The following is a 21,564-nucleotide window of genomic DNA, read 5'->3' as shown; positions in this document are numbered from 1 at the left end:
CTCCATTGCGTAATTGTGGCCAAACACTTTAGGGGGCCGCAAACAATGAAGCTTCACCCACATCTACCCCAACTCCTTCATTTTGCAACTCTCATCCACACTTTCTTTCATTTTTGCTTAGCGCAGAAAACAAAAAACCAAAAAAGATATATTAAAAAGAAAAATTAAAGCGAGCAAAATGCAAATTCCAAAAGCATTTGGTTGGGGTTGGAGCCTCATGACGACGGATGGTGATGGGGCTTGGGAGTAAAGGGAGAGGTTTGGTTATCGTTTGTGCAAATTATGGTTTAACACCTCATTGAACGAGAACCCTCTCCCTCCCTCTTTCACTCTTCCTAGTGGTTTTTTTTTTTTTGCTCGCTCTTCTGTGTGTTAAATTTGAATATGAATTTCATATTCAAATGAGTTTTCAAAGACTTGATACTTGGCTTGGCTAATGCTGCTGCTGGGAATAGAGTTAATTATATATAAATTATGGCTTATTGTTTTGCTCCTTCCACCAGGCATCTTGTTGTTGTTGTTCTTCTATTCTTTAAAGCAAATTGGCCACATCAAAGCAAAAGGCAAAGATAGGAAAACGCGAGGCAAAGCAAAGTGATGCATAAATTTTTGTTTTAAGGCCTTGGGCAAATACGTAAAACCTAATTACAAGTAATTAGTATTTGCACAAGTGACAACCTTTGACCCAAATGCAAATAGAACACACACACACACAGTTACACACACTTACAAACACACAAAACAGTCAACAAGCCAAAAATGAAAGCCAAAGCCACTGCCCAGCAGCCAAACAAATAAACAAAACGCTTTGATTAGAAAATTTCATTACAGCAAATCGAACACACAGCCAAATGCAAATGCAAATGCAAATACAATCAGTGCCAAGGCAAACAAAACTCAAATGCACAAAAGGCTCCTCTGCTCCTGCTACTGCCATTGCTCCTGTTCCTGCTCTTACTCTTGCTGCCCCATGTTGCAGTTGCAGTAGCAGCAGCAGCAGCTGCCCATTGCGTCAGTTCATTAAAATGCCAGAAAATCCCACCGTTTGTTCCCCCACCCCCAAGTCAAAGCGGATTCACACCCCTCCCCTCGCCCACACGTGCTTTGCACTAAAAACGCAATTTAATAACGCCTGCAAATGAGCATATGGCTTGCCCTAACAGTGGTTTCGATTACTAAAAATACTGTCTTTAGCTAAATCATGTTTGTAAATTTTATAAAATTTGTTAATAAGTCAAAAAGATTTACTAATGTGATTAGTGTAATTAGGCATTAGTTTAATTTCAATCATAAATTTGACAGAAAAGCTGTAGCTAGACCAATTCTTTCCCTTCCTATGAAGAAAATATCCATTCGTTGGCAATATTAATAATAAACTGCCCCACTGTGCATCTGTTTGATCAGTTGTGTCCAATCCAGGCTAGAGTCTAGGCCTTCCTACTTCTATTTAGCTATGGGCTTTGTGTTTCTACACATGTATGTATGTAGGTGTGTGTATGTTATGTGTGTGTGTGTGTCAAGTTTTATGGCCCAAAGGCGCATATCAAATGAAATCGACAGGCTCTTGCTATGGCTCAGTCGTTGGCATTGCCATTTCTGTTTCACTATTTGCCCACAAACGGGCCAACTCAATTTATTAACGCACACATTCGGCATTTGGGGTCCTAGAACAAAACCTACACTCATACATATAGCGAGTGGACAGATGTACACATGGCTTTTACTCATAGGGACAAAATTATGATTTTGGCAGCTAACTGCCAAAATCATTGCATACATCTAAGGGCCAAAAACCTCCACCGATACAGGCCCCCAAAGCATAGGTAGAATTTACCGAAAAATAACTACACATCAAGAAGATTCAATGACAAAAATACAAAATAATCATGGAAATTACAGAACAAAAAAAAAAAAAAAAAGTAAAACCATAACCACATATGTGAATTTGGAAACATTTTCAAAGCCATTTCCGACAAATTCACTACAACTACAGAGGAAAATTAGAGAATTTAACAATGAAAAGAACATTAAACGTTGGATTCATCGGGAACAAAAATACTATTTCAATCAAAATAATAATCAACTAATTATAATAAGTACAATCTTTTAATTGTAGTTGTAGCCAATTCGAATGTTTCTTAATAGATATAAAGGAAATCTGTGTAGAAGTTCAGTTTAACTGCCCACGATTAAAAATTCTAGTAAATTCATGCAAAGATTCCACACAAAGTATCTGCCCTCTGCAAATTGGGCCAGATTTTGTTTTGTTTTTGACATAAAGTAAACAAATTTGCCTGAAAAATTCTATAGAGAATGTAACTTAATATCTTGAAAATGCATACATTTGGGATATGGAATCAACATTTAAATTTGATTGATTTATTAACAACGGTTTATTGTTCACACGCTGATAAGGTCACTTGTTTGATCAGTTCTGTTGTTCTATCGAAATTTATTGATATTTCAACTCATCCTTAACGTCAAATACTTATTTTAGTTCATTCCATCGGTGTTTTTTAGATGTCTATTTTCTAAATAAAGTCTTATGTAATATAATAATAAAGTAAGTAAATAATAACTGTAAAGTATTTATGTACAGACAGACACGGCTAGATTGATTTATAGATATATTCATAGACAAGATGTTAGACAACTATCTTTAAGGAAAACACGTAAAATTGTCAATTGGCTTTTGGGCGGTGTATTGATAGAGTTGACCCTAAATAAGCATGTGCTTTTCTCGTTCCCATGCCGAAGCAATCAAATCAATATGAAGGAGGACATATGTATGCTAATGCATATGGTGGTCATGTGAGGTATTAAAGGCCTGAGGCTTCTGTTTCTGATGCTACATTTCAAATTAAGCTGCTTATTATGGCCATCAATTTGACACCAATGTACAATGAGTCACCCCATCTCTCTCTCTCTCTCTCTCTCTCCCTCTTATCTGTATGTGTATTTCACTCTAAGAAGCCGCAGGCCAAACATAATACTCACGCCTGTCAGTCAGTCATTGAGGCATTGTTCGAGTGTGTATAAGGTGATGGTAATGGGACTAGAACTGGAACTGAAAGTGAAGATGGGGCTGGGGGCATGTGGCTAATTCTATTTAATAAAAGCTTGCACACTTCCTTCCTTTGTGCCATCAAAATGGTTGACAGCCAGCTAGGCAATTCGTAGAACAATTTTCATGGCTAACTAATAAGTTAATAGCAGCATAATAACCTGTTTCCTGCATGAATTGCCAACACCAAAAACTAAACTTGTAACTGAAATAATGTGCACTGTCACGGCTTGATTGATGATTATAAGGCCGACCGGAATCCGGGCTGAAGTCTGATTATTTCTGATATGAGCCAATTGAAAACTAACCTCTTCTCCGAATATACATGTATATGTATGTGTGTATGTATGTGTATGGAATGATTTTGAATAAATTGAATGGATTGAAATAAAATGGAATGGTTTCGCTTTAAGCGCTTTTGCGGACTAAAAGCTCCTGTTTAATTATGGTGAGCCTTGCGGCCAGACAAACGAAATCCATTAAAGAGGCACATTCCCTTGCCTCTGCACACTCTGGTCCCTCAGTACTTCAGTCCCTCTCATCATCTCGCAGTTGAAATTGAACGAAACAACGCTCTGGCCGCAGTGTTAATGATGGCCTGCTTATCTGGCTACCCAAACTACAAGCTGGTGTTATTTATTAATTACAAGGTTTTAAATTAATTAAGCTCCAAGCTTTAAGTATTAACATACAAATGCGCCCAAAATGAGGAATGAGAATTCGAAATGGAAAATTGAGGGTAAAAGACGGGGCCAGCAACAGCATTATGTCTAATTACAAGGAAACGAGGCATTATTTAGACGTGTTTTGATGTGGGCAAAACAATAGAAAGGTAGTGAATGGTTATAAGACCAACTAGTTTTGGTTTATTCAATGTTTTATTTACTACAAACAAAGATGGACTTAATTGATTACCTAAAGAAGGTTTTTTGATATGTTAACTATCCACGTATTATCCAACTATCTATGACTACTAATTGTAGATTGATAAATTAAATACAAATTTCAAGTCGAGACAAGTTTCGATATGAATGTCAAATAGATGATTCTGATAAATTTAATAACTCTTAAGTTAGCTATAAATTAAAATTAAAAGTTTTTAAAAAAAAAAGATTAAATATAGACGAAAATAATAAATGATTTGATTTACATGCCTGTATTTAAATTTATTGTTTTCCCTGCGTATGAATCCTTGTAGATCACTTATATTGTCTGGACTAGTTGGTCACTTGAACTATAATATCAAAAAATTTTCATAAAAGTAGACTTTGTTAGAATTTAGCATGTGATTATTTCTCTAACAAACCGAGACTAATCCTTGTTCAAATTTATTGACATTTTTCATAAAGATTTTTTGGCAATTATATTCCCAATGGATTCTTGCAGCATAGGCATAAGTGTATAAGTGTATGTATTTAGGCCCATTAATCACTAAAACACACACACACAAATCTGCCTTCTTCCTCTTCTAACTCAACCAACACAAACACTTCAAACGGTTGTTGGACTTTAAATTGGCAAATTGTTGGGGGTGATTTACGAACAAATAATATACATACTGTTTAAGCGTATAAATTCATCAAAACTTAAGTCAACAGAAAAACAAAAAATTCACTTTTGACATAGAAACACTCAGCAAAAACAATAACAACAAGATGTCTGATGACAAGTCCCTAACGAGCTGACCAGATATGGTAAATTGCGGATTGTCGATTTTGGGGGGAGTCGATTTTTGTCAACCAGAAAAAGGTAGGAAAAATCCGTAAAAACAAGCATGGCAGGTGGCAAGCATTTGAACAGAAACTAACAACAAACAGGGAAGCTAACGAAGAGTTGACTTTGTCGTAGTAGAAGGGAAGTTAACTATACAGGTAAATATCCTACCAAACTCCATTGGCTTTTGCTTGTTTTTTTCTTTTCTTTGTTTTGTTTTGTTTTTGTGACGATTAGTTGAGTGGGCTGGGACTACTGAGAGTGGGTTGGTTCTGGCCTCTAGATTGAGCGCTTAATTTGTTAAGCCTTGGCAAGTAGAAACTCAAACAAAATCAGAATAACCTGACCAAAAGTCAAGGTGTATGTAAGTTTGGTTGTATGAATGTGAATAGATGGATGGATGGGATATTGTGGGTGCCTTAGAGCTTCTATCAAATGGAATTTGTGTGGCTGACATCGCACACACACACACACACACATACAGAGGGAATGTTGGAGAGAAAGAGAGAACCCTAAACCCCCCATATTGCTGCTTGTTCGTTAGAATTCGGTTATTTTTTTCTTGGTTTTTTGGGAACCCAATTCAATCCTTTTTGGGTCCTTTTTTGCGGTGTTGCTTTTATTTATTCCTTTTTGTTGCTTTTGGGGTCTCCGCTCTCTTTTTGATGTGTATGTCTGTATGTCTGTAGCTACAGCAGGAAGCTCATCATCAAAGGATGTACTAGGATAATTGTGTGGGTGTACGATTGTATGTTTCATTCATTGACACGCTACCTGCATGTCGTCATCGTCGTCGCCTTTTCTGTTTTGCTCTCTTTTTGTGCTGTTTGCACTTGACTTTTTGTCTGTCTCTCTTTCCGTATGTGTGTGCGTGTGTGTGTGGGTTTTTTATCCTTCGGTTTTTTTGCAGTTTTTTGCCTTTTGGCTGTAGGTGATTTTTTGTTTACATTTGACAAATATTGACCCGCATTGATTGTCGTTTTTCCGCTTGTAAATTTTGCTCGTCGGGGTCACCCCTTTAACAGTTACACGCTTACTTCTCGGTAATTGGCTAACAAATGCACAAGCATCATATGTATATGTGTGAGTATGTGTGTGTGTGTGTGTGTGCGAAAGAGACAACAGTAAAGACATTTACAGTTACTATTCTGCAGAACTTCATAATGTGTTGCCAATATTGAGTCATTTTATGTATATTTTGTAGGTTTTTGTTGCTCCTGATGCTGGTTTCAGTTTCGCATCGTTAAAATGGTTTTTATTATTTCCCGTCCAGTTATTAATGTTGTTGGTTCTGTTTTTGACTTTACTTCCGCCCAATACACACACACACACACACACAGTCACACACACACAGTCACACACACACGTACACCAACACCAGGACATACATTGGCCCACAATTTATATTTTTCAATTAAGCAGCAAAAATTTTTACGCTTTGTTTCGTGCAACTGTAATAAATTTCAGCCACTACCCCTAGATCCCATTCCCCCGACCCCCCTCCAACAACCAATAACAAAAATAACTACCACTTCCCCATGCTGCACTTCATACGTTCCCCTCGTTCATTCACTTCATTTGGCATTTCGTTGTTGTTATTATTACCATTGCTGTTGCTGTTGTTGTTACTGACTTCACGTTATGGTTTTAATTTTTGGGCTCACGCATGTAATTGATAGTCGCCCTTTGGGTTTAATTGTTGACGCCCAAAAACATGGGTTGCCACTTAAGTTTTTTGCCACTGAATCATCAAATCTAACATCATTAGCGTAAGCCTTCACACTTTTAATGGTATGTTTCGAGGTGCCACTTAGCCCATTCCTGCAAATGAAGGAACCTCCATTATGTTAGTCCATCAAGAGCTTTCTGTAGTTGGTTCTCCTCTTGGTCGTTTGCTCTTAGCAAATGTCTGCATGCTCCTAAGTTAGATGCCTTTATTGGACGAGTGCCGAGCAGCCTTTACTCTCGCCGACAGCAAATTTCCTTTGGGCATTGACACATTAGACAAACCTGCACCTGTATGAAACATGTGCTAATTGCTGGGTGGCTTATTAGACATCCTAGTTCAAGGTTCTTCAATTTGAAGTGTTTCCTTTTTCTTTTGCCTTCGTGTTAATTACGTAACGTTTGGGATTTCAAAACCAGAAAATTCTACGAATTTTCAGCATAAATTATCATAGGGCATAAATTTCTCTATCTTGGTACTTTCATTGTGATATAAACCTGAAGATAATCATGGTAGACAATTTCCTACAAAAGCTTATGATGCTAAGGATCAAACTTTATGGGCAGCCCTCGTTTGAACCCAACTTGGTATATATATAAGTTTGAAAGATTTCACTTTATAATCATCACAGTCCAACAATTTATTGATGATGCGTCATTCGCCAATCTACCAATTCATATACATAGACAAATGCTTCATCTGGTTCGTCAGCCCTTTTCCTAACCATCTATAAGTGAGTGCCAGTGTGTGTGGGGGTGTGTGTGTGTGCATTTTGTAGATATATTGGATAACCCCCTCATGCATTATCCACTTCTTGTTGGCTGTAAAGTGCTCGTTTAGCTCGCCTTGTTGTTGTTGTTTTTGTACAATCATCAAACGGTTTAGCTGTAAAACTAATTGCATTACATCAATTTTTCTGTTAAAAGTCAATAACCAATCAAACCAACACAGAGAGTCGACCCCCCACCAAGAGCGCGCGGTTCAAAGTTTGAAAACGTGCAGTTAAATGCACACAGACACGCACTCACACACACAAACACACTGAGAGAGTGAGCAGAGGATTCATTGCTATGAGCAGCCATGGTCCGTGGTCAATTTAATGGCCAAGGGTCAGTCGTGGCAAAGTGAGACAGAGGAAGCGACGAAATAATGACAGCAGTAATCACATTAGCCCCAACATAAACTTTTCCTAGACCCTTGATCTGTAATTTGAGAGTTGCCATGTGGCTAACTGACAACTGATGGCTAAATATATAAGTATAAACTGTTATCAAATGGATATTCCAAATGTTTGTCTAACTTTTAACAATAATGCTTAGATAATGTAAACTGCTATTCATTAAGGGACATTGGTTTAAATATTCATTAAATGAAAAAAATATATCCTTTTCGAGGGATGTAATAGTTTTTATTTCTACTAAACAAATTCAGTTAGATAAAGTCATGGTATAATAGTTCGATTTCTCTCCGTAAAACAATTCTTAGCCGGACATAAAGATTATAGACGCTTTAGCGAATAGATTTACTCAACCTATAGCTACTAAATAAGGACGATAAACCAAGACCAGGCGTTGAATAGACCACAAACTTTGTGGCAAAATAGATGACAACCCTGGTTGTGGATTGCATTTGGCCTCTACTCACATACCAAACCCTACCCAGCTCCCTGCCATTGCTGCATCGAAGAGAGTCAGCTCCTCCTGTCTCGCTCTATGGAATGATGACGTGTTCATGCAGCCGCTGTCAACGTAAAGCATTTCAATTTTTCACTTCAGTCACCCCCCTACCACCCTGTCTCCTGGCTGGCCCCCCACCCACCAAATGCCCCTCACCAATTTTATTCAACATTTCGGCGACCAGTTGTCCTGTCCAGGGCGGCACAACGAACGTTAAATCGTTAATTGATTACGGGGCAACATTGATTGTTGTTGTTTTTGTTGCTGTTGATTTTTTGTCTGTTTGTTTTTATATGCCACGGACTTTTTTTGGGGGGTTGGGGGTTGAGTCGTTGAGGGGCCACAATGATAGGTGGAGGGGGCTGCTAGAAACAGCACAGAAAATCCATTTCCGTTGGTTTTTCGGTTATTTTTGTTTTCTGATTTTGGTTTCTGTTGAAAAGTCCTCGGGGGCTAAGCTCCTAATGAGGCGGAGGTCGGTCAGGCGAGTTACGTACAACATGCATTCTAAAAACATAAGTAATATGCCGATGGCAGACTAACAGAAGCAGCAGGGCAGCCGTTTTAAAACTAATTGTTAAGCAAGCGGGCATGCCAGGATAGATGATATGAGACCCAGGTCACGTACGTATCAACAACAGAAACGACGCACAACCGCAAATATATAGACAATCTGGTCGAAATATAACCAACCACATCAGAGCACAGCCCAGCACAGGAGGAGAAAGGCAAACAAGCCAAATGCTGCAAGTAAAAGCTCTTCCAGAGATGCTTCTTCTGTTCCTCCTCCTGACTGCTGACTGTGTAACTGATATTACAGTTAAGGCGGTAACGAGTCCTGCACCCCAAAAAATAAAGGAAGAAGCACATACACTCTGAACCAAAACCGACAAAAAGACAGAAAAAAAAGTACACCAACCCATCATCTACTGCCACTCAAAATTCTCACAACAAAGGCCAAAAAAGGGCTACGACTGAACTTTTCAAAAAAATAACCGAAAAAACAAAAAGAATGAAAACGAAAGAAGAGAAAAAAAAAACCCCAAGCTAGAAAATAAAATACGACTAAGGTATACGTTCTACGTACGTATGGCCAAGGTCCTGACAAGCATTTTAAGCAGCAATTATTTACTTGATGCCCACTGACAACAACAGCCAACAGAACAGCATGCCATGGACTACTACGACTAAGCAAATAGAAGGCCAACAGAGGAGAGTTCATGGGCGTAGCCCCAAACAGCTTAGTTTCTAAGCTCTCCTTTCACTCTCTCCATCACCTATTTAAATACTTTTAAATACGCTCAATTTCATCACGGTTCAATTTTTCCTAAATGAAGGATAACTGGAATTTGTCTATGAAATCGTTTTAAGAAAACAGTTTTAGTGGTTTGTTACCTTTATGTAGAAAGAAAGCTAAAGACACTAGATTGAAGATCAGTGTTAGAACGTCCTGGACTAATGGCGAATCGCCCACAAATTAAGATCAAAAAAGTAACCAATTAATATTCATATATAAACAGGAAAGGAAGAAGTCCAATATTTCTTTTCACAGAGTTAAACAAAGATCAGTTTAACAACATCTTGGCCTGACGAAAACTTCCTTAATCTCTTGTGGATTTCTGATGACGCCCATGAATAAAAATGAGATGTACCGCACATTGTGAACACAAATTCAATTTAACTATCTTGGCCAAAAATTAATTACGCAAATTCCTCTTAGTGAAATGAGACAGAGGCAGGTCGAGATAGAGAGAAAGAGAGAAGGAGAGAAGGATCATGAAGGAGTTAGAGCCAAGGATTAAATGTAGGTGCTGCGACTAGTACCTTATACTTACTTGAGCCACTTAATTAAGAGCAAAGCAGCTCTGAGACAATCCCCAAAACACACACACACACACAACTAGAGATACATATATACAAAACAGCAACAACATTGTCTAGTTTCCGGCTTGTTATTTTAATTTCCGCCTAAAAACAAAGTGAAACAAACAAAATTGAAAGGATTACGTAAAAGTTTATGCAATGCTGCAGTCAGTTGCTTGTCCCCTGTCGCCTCCACCGCCTCCGCTATCGCCTCCGACGACATGAGAGAAATGCGACAAAAATTTAAACTCCGCGCCGTTGCGCTTTTTGGCGCAACAAAACTCCGCTAGCTCGCTCGTTCGCCTCTACAAAATTGTTTGGCATAAAATTAATGTCAAGCAAAATGGGTGAAACAGCAGCCAAAAAACTAAAATGATGATGTGGGTCGTTTGTTTGTGGGCGTTTTGCGAAAAAGCAACTTTTTGTTGCATATTCAGCAATGGCAGTGGCAGTTGCATACTAGCAACTTGGCAACACAATTCATTCTATCTCTCTCACTCTTGCTGCTCTCTGCTCTATTCTGCTCTTATGTGTGCTGGAAATAAACTTTTCGGGGGGCCATAAAAACTGTGTCGATGTGGCATTTAACACGCGCCAACCGACTGACTTTTAGGCGCCAGCAATCAAGCTAAAGTCGAAATCAATGAGGCATGATGATGAATGCTAACCAAGAGCTACCAGCAGCAGCAGTAACCAGCTGCAAAATGCAAAATGCAAGCTCTGCTGCACGCATATTCCCACTACGAAGACACACACATACACGCAGACACACATATTAACATATTCTTTACAGGGATGGACCATGTTTCATTGAAGTTCAATAAGAACTTAGAACGGAAACCTAAAGAAACCGCGGAAATAATTGCAGATTTTCACAAAAAGAAGTTGGACGAAAAACATCTTATAAAAGAAATTGAAAAACCTTTTATATGGCAAAAACTTTTGATTAATTTCCACATATGAAAAAGGCTTTTCGAAAATACCTTAGAAGTTTAAAAGGTATGTTTGTATATGACTAATCCAATCAGAAATTAAAAGATCTTCTGAAAATGATCGCCTAATCCTTTTAAAATTAAACATTCTCAAAGTTAGACAACACCTTTAATTAGGCATAAACCGCTCCTGGAGCTCTCATTAGAGTCCACATTGTAGTGCGTAGTGGCATTTTGCAGTCTTTCATGCTGATTTAAGCCATTGTTATGATGGCATCACCTTTGAGGGTAACAAGGCCCACTCGCTCTTACTCTCACATTCTTCACATTTGGCACGTTTTACATAATTGAGGTATGGGGTTACCTTTTATTGTGCGAACCCTTCCATTTCATCTTACATTGTCTAAGCTTAAATTTCCTAAACCTTTGGTCCCCATGATAACAGCTCAAAGACCAGTTGAATAATTTCATCCACATTGATATTCTTGCGACGCAGTCGATTCAGAGGCTCTCTCAGATCGGGTGAGTTCTGTAAGTGTTATCAAAGATTATTGGTGATTTAGTTAACATTCTAGACTTACCTTTGCCTTGTCCACTAGCTGTCGAAATGCTGGTTGTCTGAGTGCCTTGTAGAGCTTGGCAAAATCACCATTTTCACGCACTTTACGTGAGATTAACGAATAAATCTGAGCTCGGGGTAAAGTTTGCATCAACTCGCTGAGAAATGTGGTTAAATCCCTATTCAGAACCATATCCACGGGCACCAATCGCGACAGTTGATATGTACGCAAGCGTTGAGGAATACGATCAATCAATCTCGTGATGTCATAACCCGAGCCATGTTCTGTAACATATTCTATGACCTGCATGAAATCGGGTGATTCTCTTATTTGCTGCCATGTCTGTAGGAACTCTTCACTGCGCACATATTCAATGGATTGCCGAAACTTTGGATCGAATATATAATAACGAGCGACTATATAATTGAGGCGACGTTTTGGAACTAGCGAAAGGAAATCACGTAGATCAGAGCGCAAATCAGCCAGAGATAAAGCCACAAAGCAGCTCAATATAAGAATTAAATAATTCATTGTTAAGCAGCGTCTAAAACGTATCTGAATAGACTTGAGGCCATGCTAACGTCTTTTATAGAGCCCCCAAAATGTTGACTCAATGGGTTGACAACAAGTTGGAGGTGCTAATTGAACTAACCCAAAGATGATGATGTTGATAATCTCTACTTTCACTTGAAGTGAAAGATTGTTTATGAAGTAACATATCATTGTGCATAATTTTGCTAGACAAACATACACACGCCCTCACATACTCGTTCTCAAAAACACACACACAAAGTAAACATACAAAGATTCAACTATAAATCAAGTATGGAAAAATTTCTTTTGTCTACTCAACTGACTGTAATTGCTCCCATTTGTGGCATTAAAATTCCAATGATTGATTTCAACTCAGACTTTTCCATTTTTCGAGTGAGGAGAATAACAACCAAAATACACACACACACGCACTCTCACACCCACACACACACACACACTTGCCCACAAACAATGCACAATGTGTGAGCAAAAATTAGAATTCAATTGCGTGATTTATGTTCTCACAAATTTACGAGCCACAAGAGATATCTAAGTATGTGTGTATGTCTCCCTCCCTCTTCGTCTCCCTCCCTCTTCGTCTCCCTCTCTCTGTACTTCTCTTACACTTTGGTTATGGCTAAAATGCACTTTAAAATTGTTTACTCAACTTTAAAATTCCTAGTTAACATTACCAAAATGAAGATTCTTTAGCTCAAGTCCTTTGCATAACCTTTTCCATAAATTTTTACATGCCTTTGGCAATTGGCAATTTTCCATAGGTTAAATCGCCATAAAACAAACAACCAAAAAAAAACAACAAAATATTTTACACAAATCAAAATGTTTGGCCGAGGTGAAGAGTTTCAAATAGTGCATACCCTTTATAATTAAAATCAATATACACCTGGTCCTCTATTAACGATAATTCGGTCTAACATGATAGTGAGATGCCCGATACAACACGACTGAAACCTCAGTTTTGATTCAATAAGATACATTCAATGTTAAAACTAGTTGGGAATTGCATTAAAGTGAAATGAAAACAATACCAGAGTCCACCTATTTGTTTAAGATTTCACGGAATTAACAATCGAAACGATTTAAACCTCATTGGTTACTAGTAAATGAATCCGACAATCGATTAGCTTCCTATAGGAAGTATCTTACTAATCCTTAATATGGTAAAAAGTCGTGCATACCCTATACTAGTTAGGGTACTTCGCATCTAAGCCAATATAAGAGAAAGTGAGAAAACGTTACGTAGGCCTAGACCAACAGACGGCATCCAGTAAAGGAGAGAGTGGGATAAAAAAGCGTTATCCTGCAGATAGGAATGCTGTCCTCTGTTGCCCTCCAACTGCTGCTGCTACTGCTGCTGCCAGGGATGTTTGTGTAAGAGACTACAAATGAAGCTGAATTGTTGCGGTTGACTGTTACCGTTACCAGAATGTCCAGGTTGTCCAGGTTTTTTCCCCCAGCTTGGTATCCGTGCGTAATAAGCTGCCTATTGTCCGCTTCTCTTCACTCAGCACACCGTTCCATTGCGGAAGGGGGGGCGGGACGACTGTGTGTGTGTGTGTGTTAAACCATTGTGTGTGTCGTTTGAAGTTTGTTTATGATTTTCGGATGTTGTGTGTTGGCCGAAAACATACGAGAACAAACCAAACTTCGAACAAACGATGGCGAAAAAAAGAATACCGGGGAAAGCTGGCTGCCAGGCGCATTTTTTAGATTTTGTGCGTATTAGTGAGATTTATGCATTTAGGAAATTAAACATCCTGAATTTTTCTTTTTTTTTTTTTTTGCGGTTCAGCTCTACTCTACTCTCAGTTGTGTTGTTTGTGTTGGACGACATGTTGAAATTTCACCAACCTACCTACCAAGGTGTGCCTTCAAATAGGTGGGAAGGTGGGTGGGTGGAAAGCGACGCGTCGCCACGGCAGTGTCATTAATTTTAAATCATGCGTAAAATCGCGTAATGTCGCCAACATAGCCGCCAGCCAGCATCCTTTTCCATGAGGGGCTAGAGATGTAAGGGGGAAGGAAACACTCTCTCACATGATTGTATAAAAAATTGTTTTTTACGTGTTTTTATTTGCTGCTCGGCTGACGCCTACTTATACCGACATATATATATATGTATGTATGTATGTATGTATGTATGTATGTATCTTCATGTTCCATGTTGACTGTTTTTTATTTGCTCGACGGAAATGCGTTCGACCACATCAATCACGCGACATTGACAAATGTGCATATTTTTGTTGAAATTATATGGCGGAGAATGGGTAAGAGGACACTACCAGGAGCTGGAGTTGCCTCGTGGAGATGGAAACTGTTGGAGTATGAGTAGAGCCAAGTGGCTGGGTTGCAAATTATTGGCTACAATAGTGCTTCAAATTGGGCAATTTATTGCTTTATTGCTTTTACGTGTTTCGTCTGCGGCTTGGTTGCATTTTTCTGCTGCTATATTTTTTCTCCCTCCCATATATATATGTACATATATACCTCTATATATATATATATATATACATATACATATATATTTATATGCCAGACTTTTTGGTATTCGCTTGGCCATTCTGGCTACCATTTCAATATGTTTGCGTTAATTGCAAATTTTAATCATAGAGAACGACATTGTCAAGTGTCTTTAATTGTCATACAAAAAGCAGACAAACCCATTACATCCTATCATTGACACATAATATAATGTAAAAATCGTAGGTTAAATAAATTAAATTAAATATTAACAAATCTTTGTTGGCTCTCGCACTTCATGCCATTACCATCACTTCATATGGATTCGTTTCCTAAAGGTAAACAAAAGGAATCTCAAAAGAAGAAGTCAGAAATTATGCTTCCCTACTATGAAATTATGATACTCTTCCTCTATACCAATTGACCACACTTGGTCATCAGCTTAGATTGACTAATCAAAATCTTCATCGTTTTAGTCATTAGGTTTAACTATCTGTTGTATGTGGCTAGTGATGACAAATGAAAATCATTCGATTATCGATTATTCAATCATAGATTAATCATAGATGTGCGACTATTAATCGAATGGAGCAGTTGGCCGAAGTATTTAAGAGTTGTATTAAGAAAAAGAGGGACATTAGTCCTCTGTGGGACCAAAAATTTGTTATATCAGGAATTGATTGCTTAAGCCATTAATCGATTAACAATTTAATCGGAAGCTTAGGCAAAATAATCGATTGTTTCGGATCAAAACATGCCGTGTTAAAGATTCCATCTTTAGTATTTCATTTATTTTATATTCCATGCCGATCGTAGTAGGTTTTGATAGTTAAAAAAGTTTTCCTTCAGTGTCAAATCCCCATACACATTCATTTCAGTTTCTCTGTTCAAGGCGCACACAATACGACTTACATCTATTTACAATTATATTTTTTTTATTATTATATTTCTAATTCGCAAAGCTTTTCAGAAATATATAGAAGAGTCGCGTTTCAAAATTTTCTAGCGAGCAGTTTTATAAGTCCAAAATTATGGCTAGATCATTACAAGTACTTGCGCTCCGTCGTTCGATGATAGGCATCGTGAAGTTCAGTTGGAATCATCTTAGGGGTACCTCTCAGCTCCTGAAGCCCCCTTCCATCTGTTACAGTCGCCAACAGGTACGTCACAAAAGCGAAGGAATGAACGGCCTAGTGGTAGGCGTCTATAAGGGTGAGAACGAGAAGGATGTCAAGTTGTCGACCGGTGGCGAGAAATTTGATGATCGTGTCGGTGGTAAATTAACAGAATTGGTAAAAGAGTGTGGACTGGATGGTAAATTGGGTATCGGACGAGTAATCAATAATCTGGATAACGAGTTCAATTGCGTGTGCATTGTGGGTCTGGGTGAAGAAGGCGCTACCTACAATCATGAGGAGGTTCTGGATGTGGGCATGGAGAATGCTCGCGTCTGCGCTGCGGTTGGGGCTAGAGCTCTGCAACAGCAAGGATGTGCCATAGTGCATGTTGATGGCCTGGATTACCCGGAACAGGCTGCCGAAGGTGCCGCTTTGGCTGTGTGGCGTAACAATGTGAATATACGTAAGGGTCATCGCCTGCAAATTCCTAAATTGGAACTCTATGGTTCGACAGATATGGAAGCCTGGACCCGAGGTCTTTTTAAGGCCGAGTCACAAAATTTAGCCCGTCGCTTAACGGATACACCAGCCAATCAGATGAGTCCCTCGATATTTTCCCAGTACACCATTGATGCCCTCTGTCCATGCGGTGTTACGGTCGAGCCCCGTTCTTTGGACTGGATCGAATCGATGAATCTGAACTCTTTTCTAATGGTGGCCAAGGGTTCATGTGAGCCGCCACTTATCCTGGAAATAAGCTACTGCGGCACTTCTCCAGAGGACAAGTCAATTCTTTTGTTGGGCAAGGGTTTGACTTTCAACAGTGGCGGCCTGTGCCTTAAGCCGAAAAAAGGCATGGATGAATATCGTGGTGCTGTTTCTGGAGGTGCTGTCGTCGTGGCAGCCATTCGTGCGGCTGCAGCCCTTTCGCTGCCAATCAATATTTCAGCGGTTGTCCCACTATGTGAGAATATGCCATCGGGCATGTCCACAAAGCCGGGAGATGTCGTCACCTTGCTGAACGGAATGTCACTGTGCGCTAAGAATCCCGATAAGGCTGGAGTTCTTATGATGGCTGACCCCTTGCTCTATGCTCAGTCCAACTTCAAGCCAAAGCTAGTAATTGATGTGGCCACTTTGAGTAATGGAGCCACTAAGGGCTTAGGAGAAAGCGCCTCTGCTCTATTTACAACCAGCTCGTTCCTATGGAAACAATTCAAGAAGGCTGGCTCCATGACTGGCGATCGTGTGTGGCGTATGCCTTTGTGGGAATACTTCGATCGATTGGTTTCACCCGCAGCCATTTCTGACCTCTGCAATCAGGGACGTGGACCTGCCTCTGCCTGCTTGGCTGCTGCCATTTTGCACAAGCTGGTACCGTGTTCGGACTGGGTTCATTTGGATACCAATGGTACTGGCATGTTGGCAAAGGACAATGTTCCACCCTATCTTTTGAAGGATTCTATGACCGGACGTCCGACCCGTACAGTTATCCAATTTCTTTCCCAAATGGCCTGCAAATAAGTTGAATCGTTATGACTATGTTGAGGCCCAAGTTTTGACTTGGATCAAAATTTTTAGTCAGATGACCCAATCAATGTTGTGTGTGCTGGCGCCAAATGTATTTTTTATGTCTGGTTTAATTGTGAAGTATCCCCTCCAATACCAAGGAGAATGTGGCGTGTGTTGTCAATGTAAAAGTAAACTACAATATTTGAAAAAGCTTTAAAACAAAAAAAGAAACAATGCGAATTTTTTAAGGGCAAAAGGCAAATAACTTTATCGACAATTCACTCTCTGACCAGAAGTTTGCGTGATTAGCAATGTTTTTATGACTAGGTAGTTTTTAATAGTCAGGCTCCAAGTTATGGGCACACAAAAGCCTAATTAGCAACATTTAACTAAGCCAGGGCAATGAGCATGTAGATGGAATATGCCCAAACCCAGAACGTCGACCCATCATGGAATGCTCACGGAATATGTAAATTCTTTTTGGGGAGGGCAACGCACAGCATGAATTCGACAGAGAGGAGCTGTAGTAGCTCTAGGTTTCCAGGTTCGAGCTGATTAGTCCTTGTGCCTTGTCGTCGTGTAGTGTCCTGTGTTCCATTTGGCTAGGCGTGCGTCTCTCTTCCTACCCACACCGCAAAACACTTAACGACGTAGTTAGCGTTAGTTAACGTATGTACGTGATATCGTTAAACTGGTATAACGTTACCCGACCACCGCAGCATAATAAGTGTCTTATTAGTTATGCCAACCCGAAGCGTAGTGGTAGTAGTACTAGGGAACCAAAACCCACTGAGCCAGCACACGAAATTTGGGCGCATTATGTATGTGTATGTGTGTAGATAAACGCTATCTATGGACCTCAACCTAGCACATTCGTGTCGGGTATCACGCATCACGTGCTTGTTCTGTCCGTCTGTCTCTCAGGCTTGACAATTTCCATGTTGGACCTGGCCCTAGACTCCTCCATTGGACAACAAGCGCAACAACTTGAATGTCAAGCTCATCAATTGTTTCCAGAATGTCATACTCAGAGTCTTGTTTGCACAATCAACACCAGCAACGGACCACCTTAGCCCAGCTCAGTCCAGCGATTTCACAGCAAAGAAGACTGCCTTAGGTCAGGTTTATATATTTAGACAAATTTAATAATGCAAATGCTACTACTTAATGCATTAATTTTGCAGCTCTAGTAGAATAAACACACGTATAGAATGTAAATGAAATAACTTGCTTCTACTTTAAATGTAGAAAATTTATACAAAATCATTATTTAAAGAAATTTGAATAAGGTGCGCGAAATAACTGAGTGGAGTACCGACAGAAAGAAAAGAAAATACGACAACTACTTTTAAGTCTTTGTCCCATTTACTAATGTCTTCTTTAAAATCGTCATAAAGTGAAATGAGATTGATATTTCCTGAGTGTCCTGCTCTGCCCTTAACTGTTTACTTGGTCAGCGTCTCATCACTCAATGTATCAGTTGCCAAGAAACCAAAGGGTATACACTCTGATGAAAGAATGAAATCTCCGCCTTTCTCGTTCACCGGGAATTCATTGCCATTGGCGAAGAAAGTCTGTTTAATGACCAGAGTCTATACTATTTAGCTAAAGGTCCTTAAAATTACTCAAGGAACCCGAACTCGGAGTGAGATCATTAACTTATTTTCAAAAAATGTTCAATTTCTTAATGGCCTTAAATGGATTTTGATATAATTTTCGATATCAGATTCAAATTTTCATATTTAAATATAGATTTGTGGCTTAGTTTTGAATATATCAGCCTACGCCCCCCTCACGCCCTCTCCCTAGCTCCCATTGCTCATGGATGGCACTTCAATTAGCCTTAGTACAGCTTTCAATTGATAAGCGTCAATGACTTTTAATTAATTCAAGGCAAATATTGTGCAAATGCTAAACAATTCCAGCCGAAGAAGGAAAAAAAAAACACTTGGTCCTAAAACAACAGAACAACAAATACAAAACAAAAATAAATGTTTAAAAAAAGAGAAGAGAACCCGTGAAAATCTATTTCCACAGTTAAGCAAACGTAAGCAATAAAAATAAAATAAAGAACACGACGAAGAAACGCCACGAAACACGAAATGAAAAGCAAAAGACGTAGATGAAATTAAGGGAAAGCGAAATGAAAATTAAATTCCAAACAGCCGTTGGCCGTTTCTGAGGATGAGATTCAGATGGTGGCAGATAGGTCCGAGGGCCATCAGGCAAAGAGCATGGGGTCGGGGTGGTTAGAGGGGTGTAAGTCCAGGTCTGGTTTTGGGTCCAGAACTTACTGCTGCTGGTGCTGATGCTGATGCTGGTCTTGTGTTGGTGTCCAGGTAATCGCAAACGTGTAGTATTTACTTTTAGCCTGGCTTGTTTATTTTTTAATTTCCTTCCAATTAAGCAACAAACAAGCCAATGGGAATGGGTCGAGTGGTGCCGTGGAGGGGGAATTGAATTGATGAGCAAAAGAGAGACGAGCAGTGGAGCAGGGAGAAGCATGGAGGGGGAACTGGCAAACAAAGCACAAAATGCGCTGAAAAATCAAATGAAATGAAATGAAATCAATTCGCCTGCAATGGGCCAAATTCATTAAAAATGCCAAAGACGACTTGATATCTATGTGTGTGTGTCTCCCTCTGTGTTTGTATTTATGTTGCCTGCTTTTAGGCTCTTAGCTATGTATTTGTGGTTAATTTGCAACACCGAACACACGTCTCTCTTTTACTCATTGTGTGTCCCTCATTTCGAATGCAAAACGTGTAGGCATAAATAAAACATGTCAAACAACTTGTCTTGCCCTTCGCTTCTTTTCAACACTAATTAGGGCCTAAAGGCATGCTGTGAGAGATGATGAAGGGGTGGGGAGGGGAGCAATGGTATTAACATTACCTCAAAACTTCTTAAAGCATTTGAAATATGTATGTATATAGAGATAGACATCTGGCCACTTGCCATTCGAATTTTAACAAGTCTCTTTTTGCCAAAAATCTAAATCTATTTCAATTGAAAATAGCCCAGACATATAGAAATTGTCATAGTTATTGTCTCTACACTAAACAAAACAATAAACATAATCGCCATATTTTATATTTCCGAGCAAAAGCAACAAGAAGGACAAGAGGGGGAAAGAGAGAGAGAAACACAGCGAAAAAGAGAGAGTGAGAGAAAACAGCGGGCAATTGTCAACAACTCGATACACTCTTTACACCCTTGCAAATTATGGCCATGACAGTTTTATCATTCAAAAAGATCTCAAAAAATAATAAAAGTCTTTATAGAACTAACTAAGACATCATTTAACAAATTAACCCTAAGCAATAAAAGTTTAATTAAGATTTTGTGATTATGGAAAATATTTCTCAGTTCTACAATTGAAAGGGTAACTAAGCTTCGTTTTGATCGAGAATACTTTCTTTTCAATTTTTGGCATTGAATTTGCGTCGAAGAAGCGCCTCGCCGCGGGGCCTAGCAAAATCTCTCGGTGACTGCCAAATGGCCATTTGGAACAACAAACATTGGCTGCCATTTGCTGAAAGCCTGTAAAACTTCTATACCCCAATACCGCCCCACTTCCTCCAACCCATTCCAAGTAGATCCTAACCCTGCGATGCTTTAAACAATTTTCATCTCATGAATAATCCTTTTCTTGCTTTTTTTTTTTTGGTGTTGTTGTTGTTGTCAAGCCTAATAACACAAAATAGCCCCACAAAAGGAAACTCTAAATAAATATGCAAATTCTGAGTAAAGTAAAAAAAAAAAAAACGAATTTCTCTCTACAAAAGGGCCAAAGCGAAAGGTAAATTAACTGAAGAGTATGAAAGGGGGAAGAAGAGGCGGGCCACTGTGTTTTGTCACCTTTCCAAATCGATTAAGCGATAAGGCTTACAATGGGTTAAAATTTTCCCATACACACACACACCTATACACACGCACACATACAAAGTTCTCCTTTCATTAAAAAGTTCTTCGTTGACGCAGCTCAAAATTGAATTTATATGGCTTGTTTAACGCTCGTCGAGCTCTGGGGCCAAGTTAATAAAATCCAACAACAGAAATAACAACAACACAAGAACAATATACAAATAAATTAAAGCCGGATTTCTGTAACATTGTTTCTGTTCGTTTTTGGGTTTGAGTTTTATGAAGGTGTCGAGAGAGAGAGAGGGAGGAAGGTCGGCAAGGGCAAACTATCAAACTTGAATTAAATACAAAAAGGCGCTTTCAGATAAACACATAGCACTTTCTCTCTGTCTCGCTTGCTCCCTCTCTCTCTCTCTCTCTTTCCCTCTCTGTGTCTGTATCTCGCTTTCTCTTTTGTGTAATTATGCAAATTTCGGTGATTGCGAAAATTGTGCAGCACCAAAACCAACAAGTAGGCA

General features: G+C 39.1%; 4 protein-coding genes across 4 annotated transcripts in view; 3 read left to right on the top strand and 1 right to left on the bottom strand.

Moving 5' to 3' along the window:
* Window positions 1–21,564, top strand: part of Sema2a (Semaphorin 2a) — a 123,587-nt gene that overhangs the window by 55,077 nt on the left and 46,946 nt on the right. The gene's annotated exons all lie outside the window — the stretch shown is intronic.
* The window catches only part of Sema2b (Semaphorin 2b), a 139,435-nt gene that overhangs the window by 108,317 nt on the left and 9,554 nt on the right, over window positions 1–21,564 (top strand). The window lies entirely within an intron of this gene.
* Window positions 11,393–12,257, bottom strand: LOC137577771 (uncharacterized). The gene is made up of 3 exons (XM_068291320.1): window positions 12,187–12,257; window positions 11,556–12,078; window positions 11,393–11,503 (listed from the first exon to the last, which is right to left on the bottom strand). The coding sequence occupies exons 1-3, from the start codon at window positions 12,255–12,257 to the stop codon at window positions 11,393–11,395; spliced, it is 705 nt and encodes a 234-aa protein (XP_068147421.1).
* S-Lap8 (Sperm-Leucylaminopeptidase 8) lies at window positions 15,415–17,404 on the top strand. Its single transcript, XM_068289650.1, has one exon. The coding sequence runs from the start codon at window positions 15,581–15,583 to the stop codon at window positions 17,189–17,191; it is 1,611 nt and encodes a 536-aa protein (XP_068145751.1). The 5' UTR covers window positions 15,415–15,580; the 3' UTR covers window positions 17,192–17,404.

The sequence above is a fragment of the Drosophila tropicalis genome, unplaced genomic scaffold (genome assembly GCF_018151085.1).
Source record: "Drosophila tropicalis isolate 14030-0801.00 unplaced genomic scaffold, ASM1815108v1 contig_593, whole genome shotgun sequence".
NCBI lineage: Eukaryota > Metazoa > Arthropoda > Insecta > Diptera > Drosophilidae > Drosophila > Drosophila tropicalis.
Note: the sequence above shows the minus strand (reverse complement) of the source record. Positions and strands in the feature narration are given on the sequence as shown.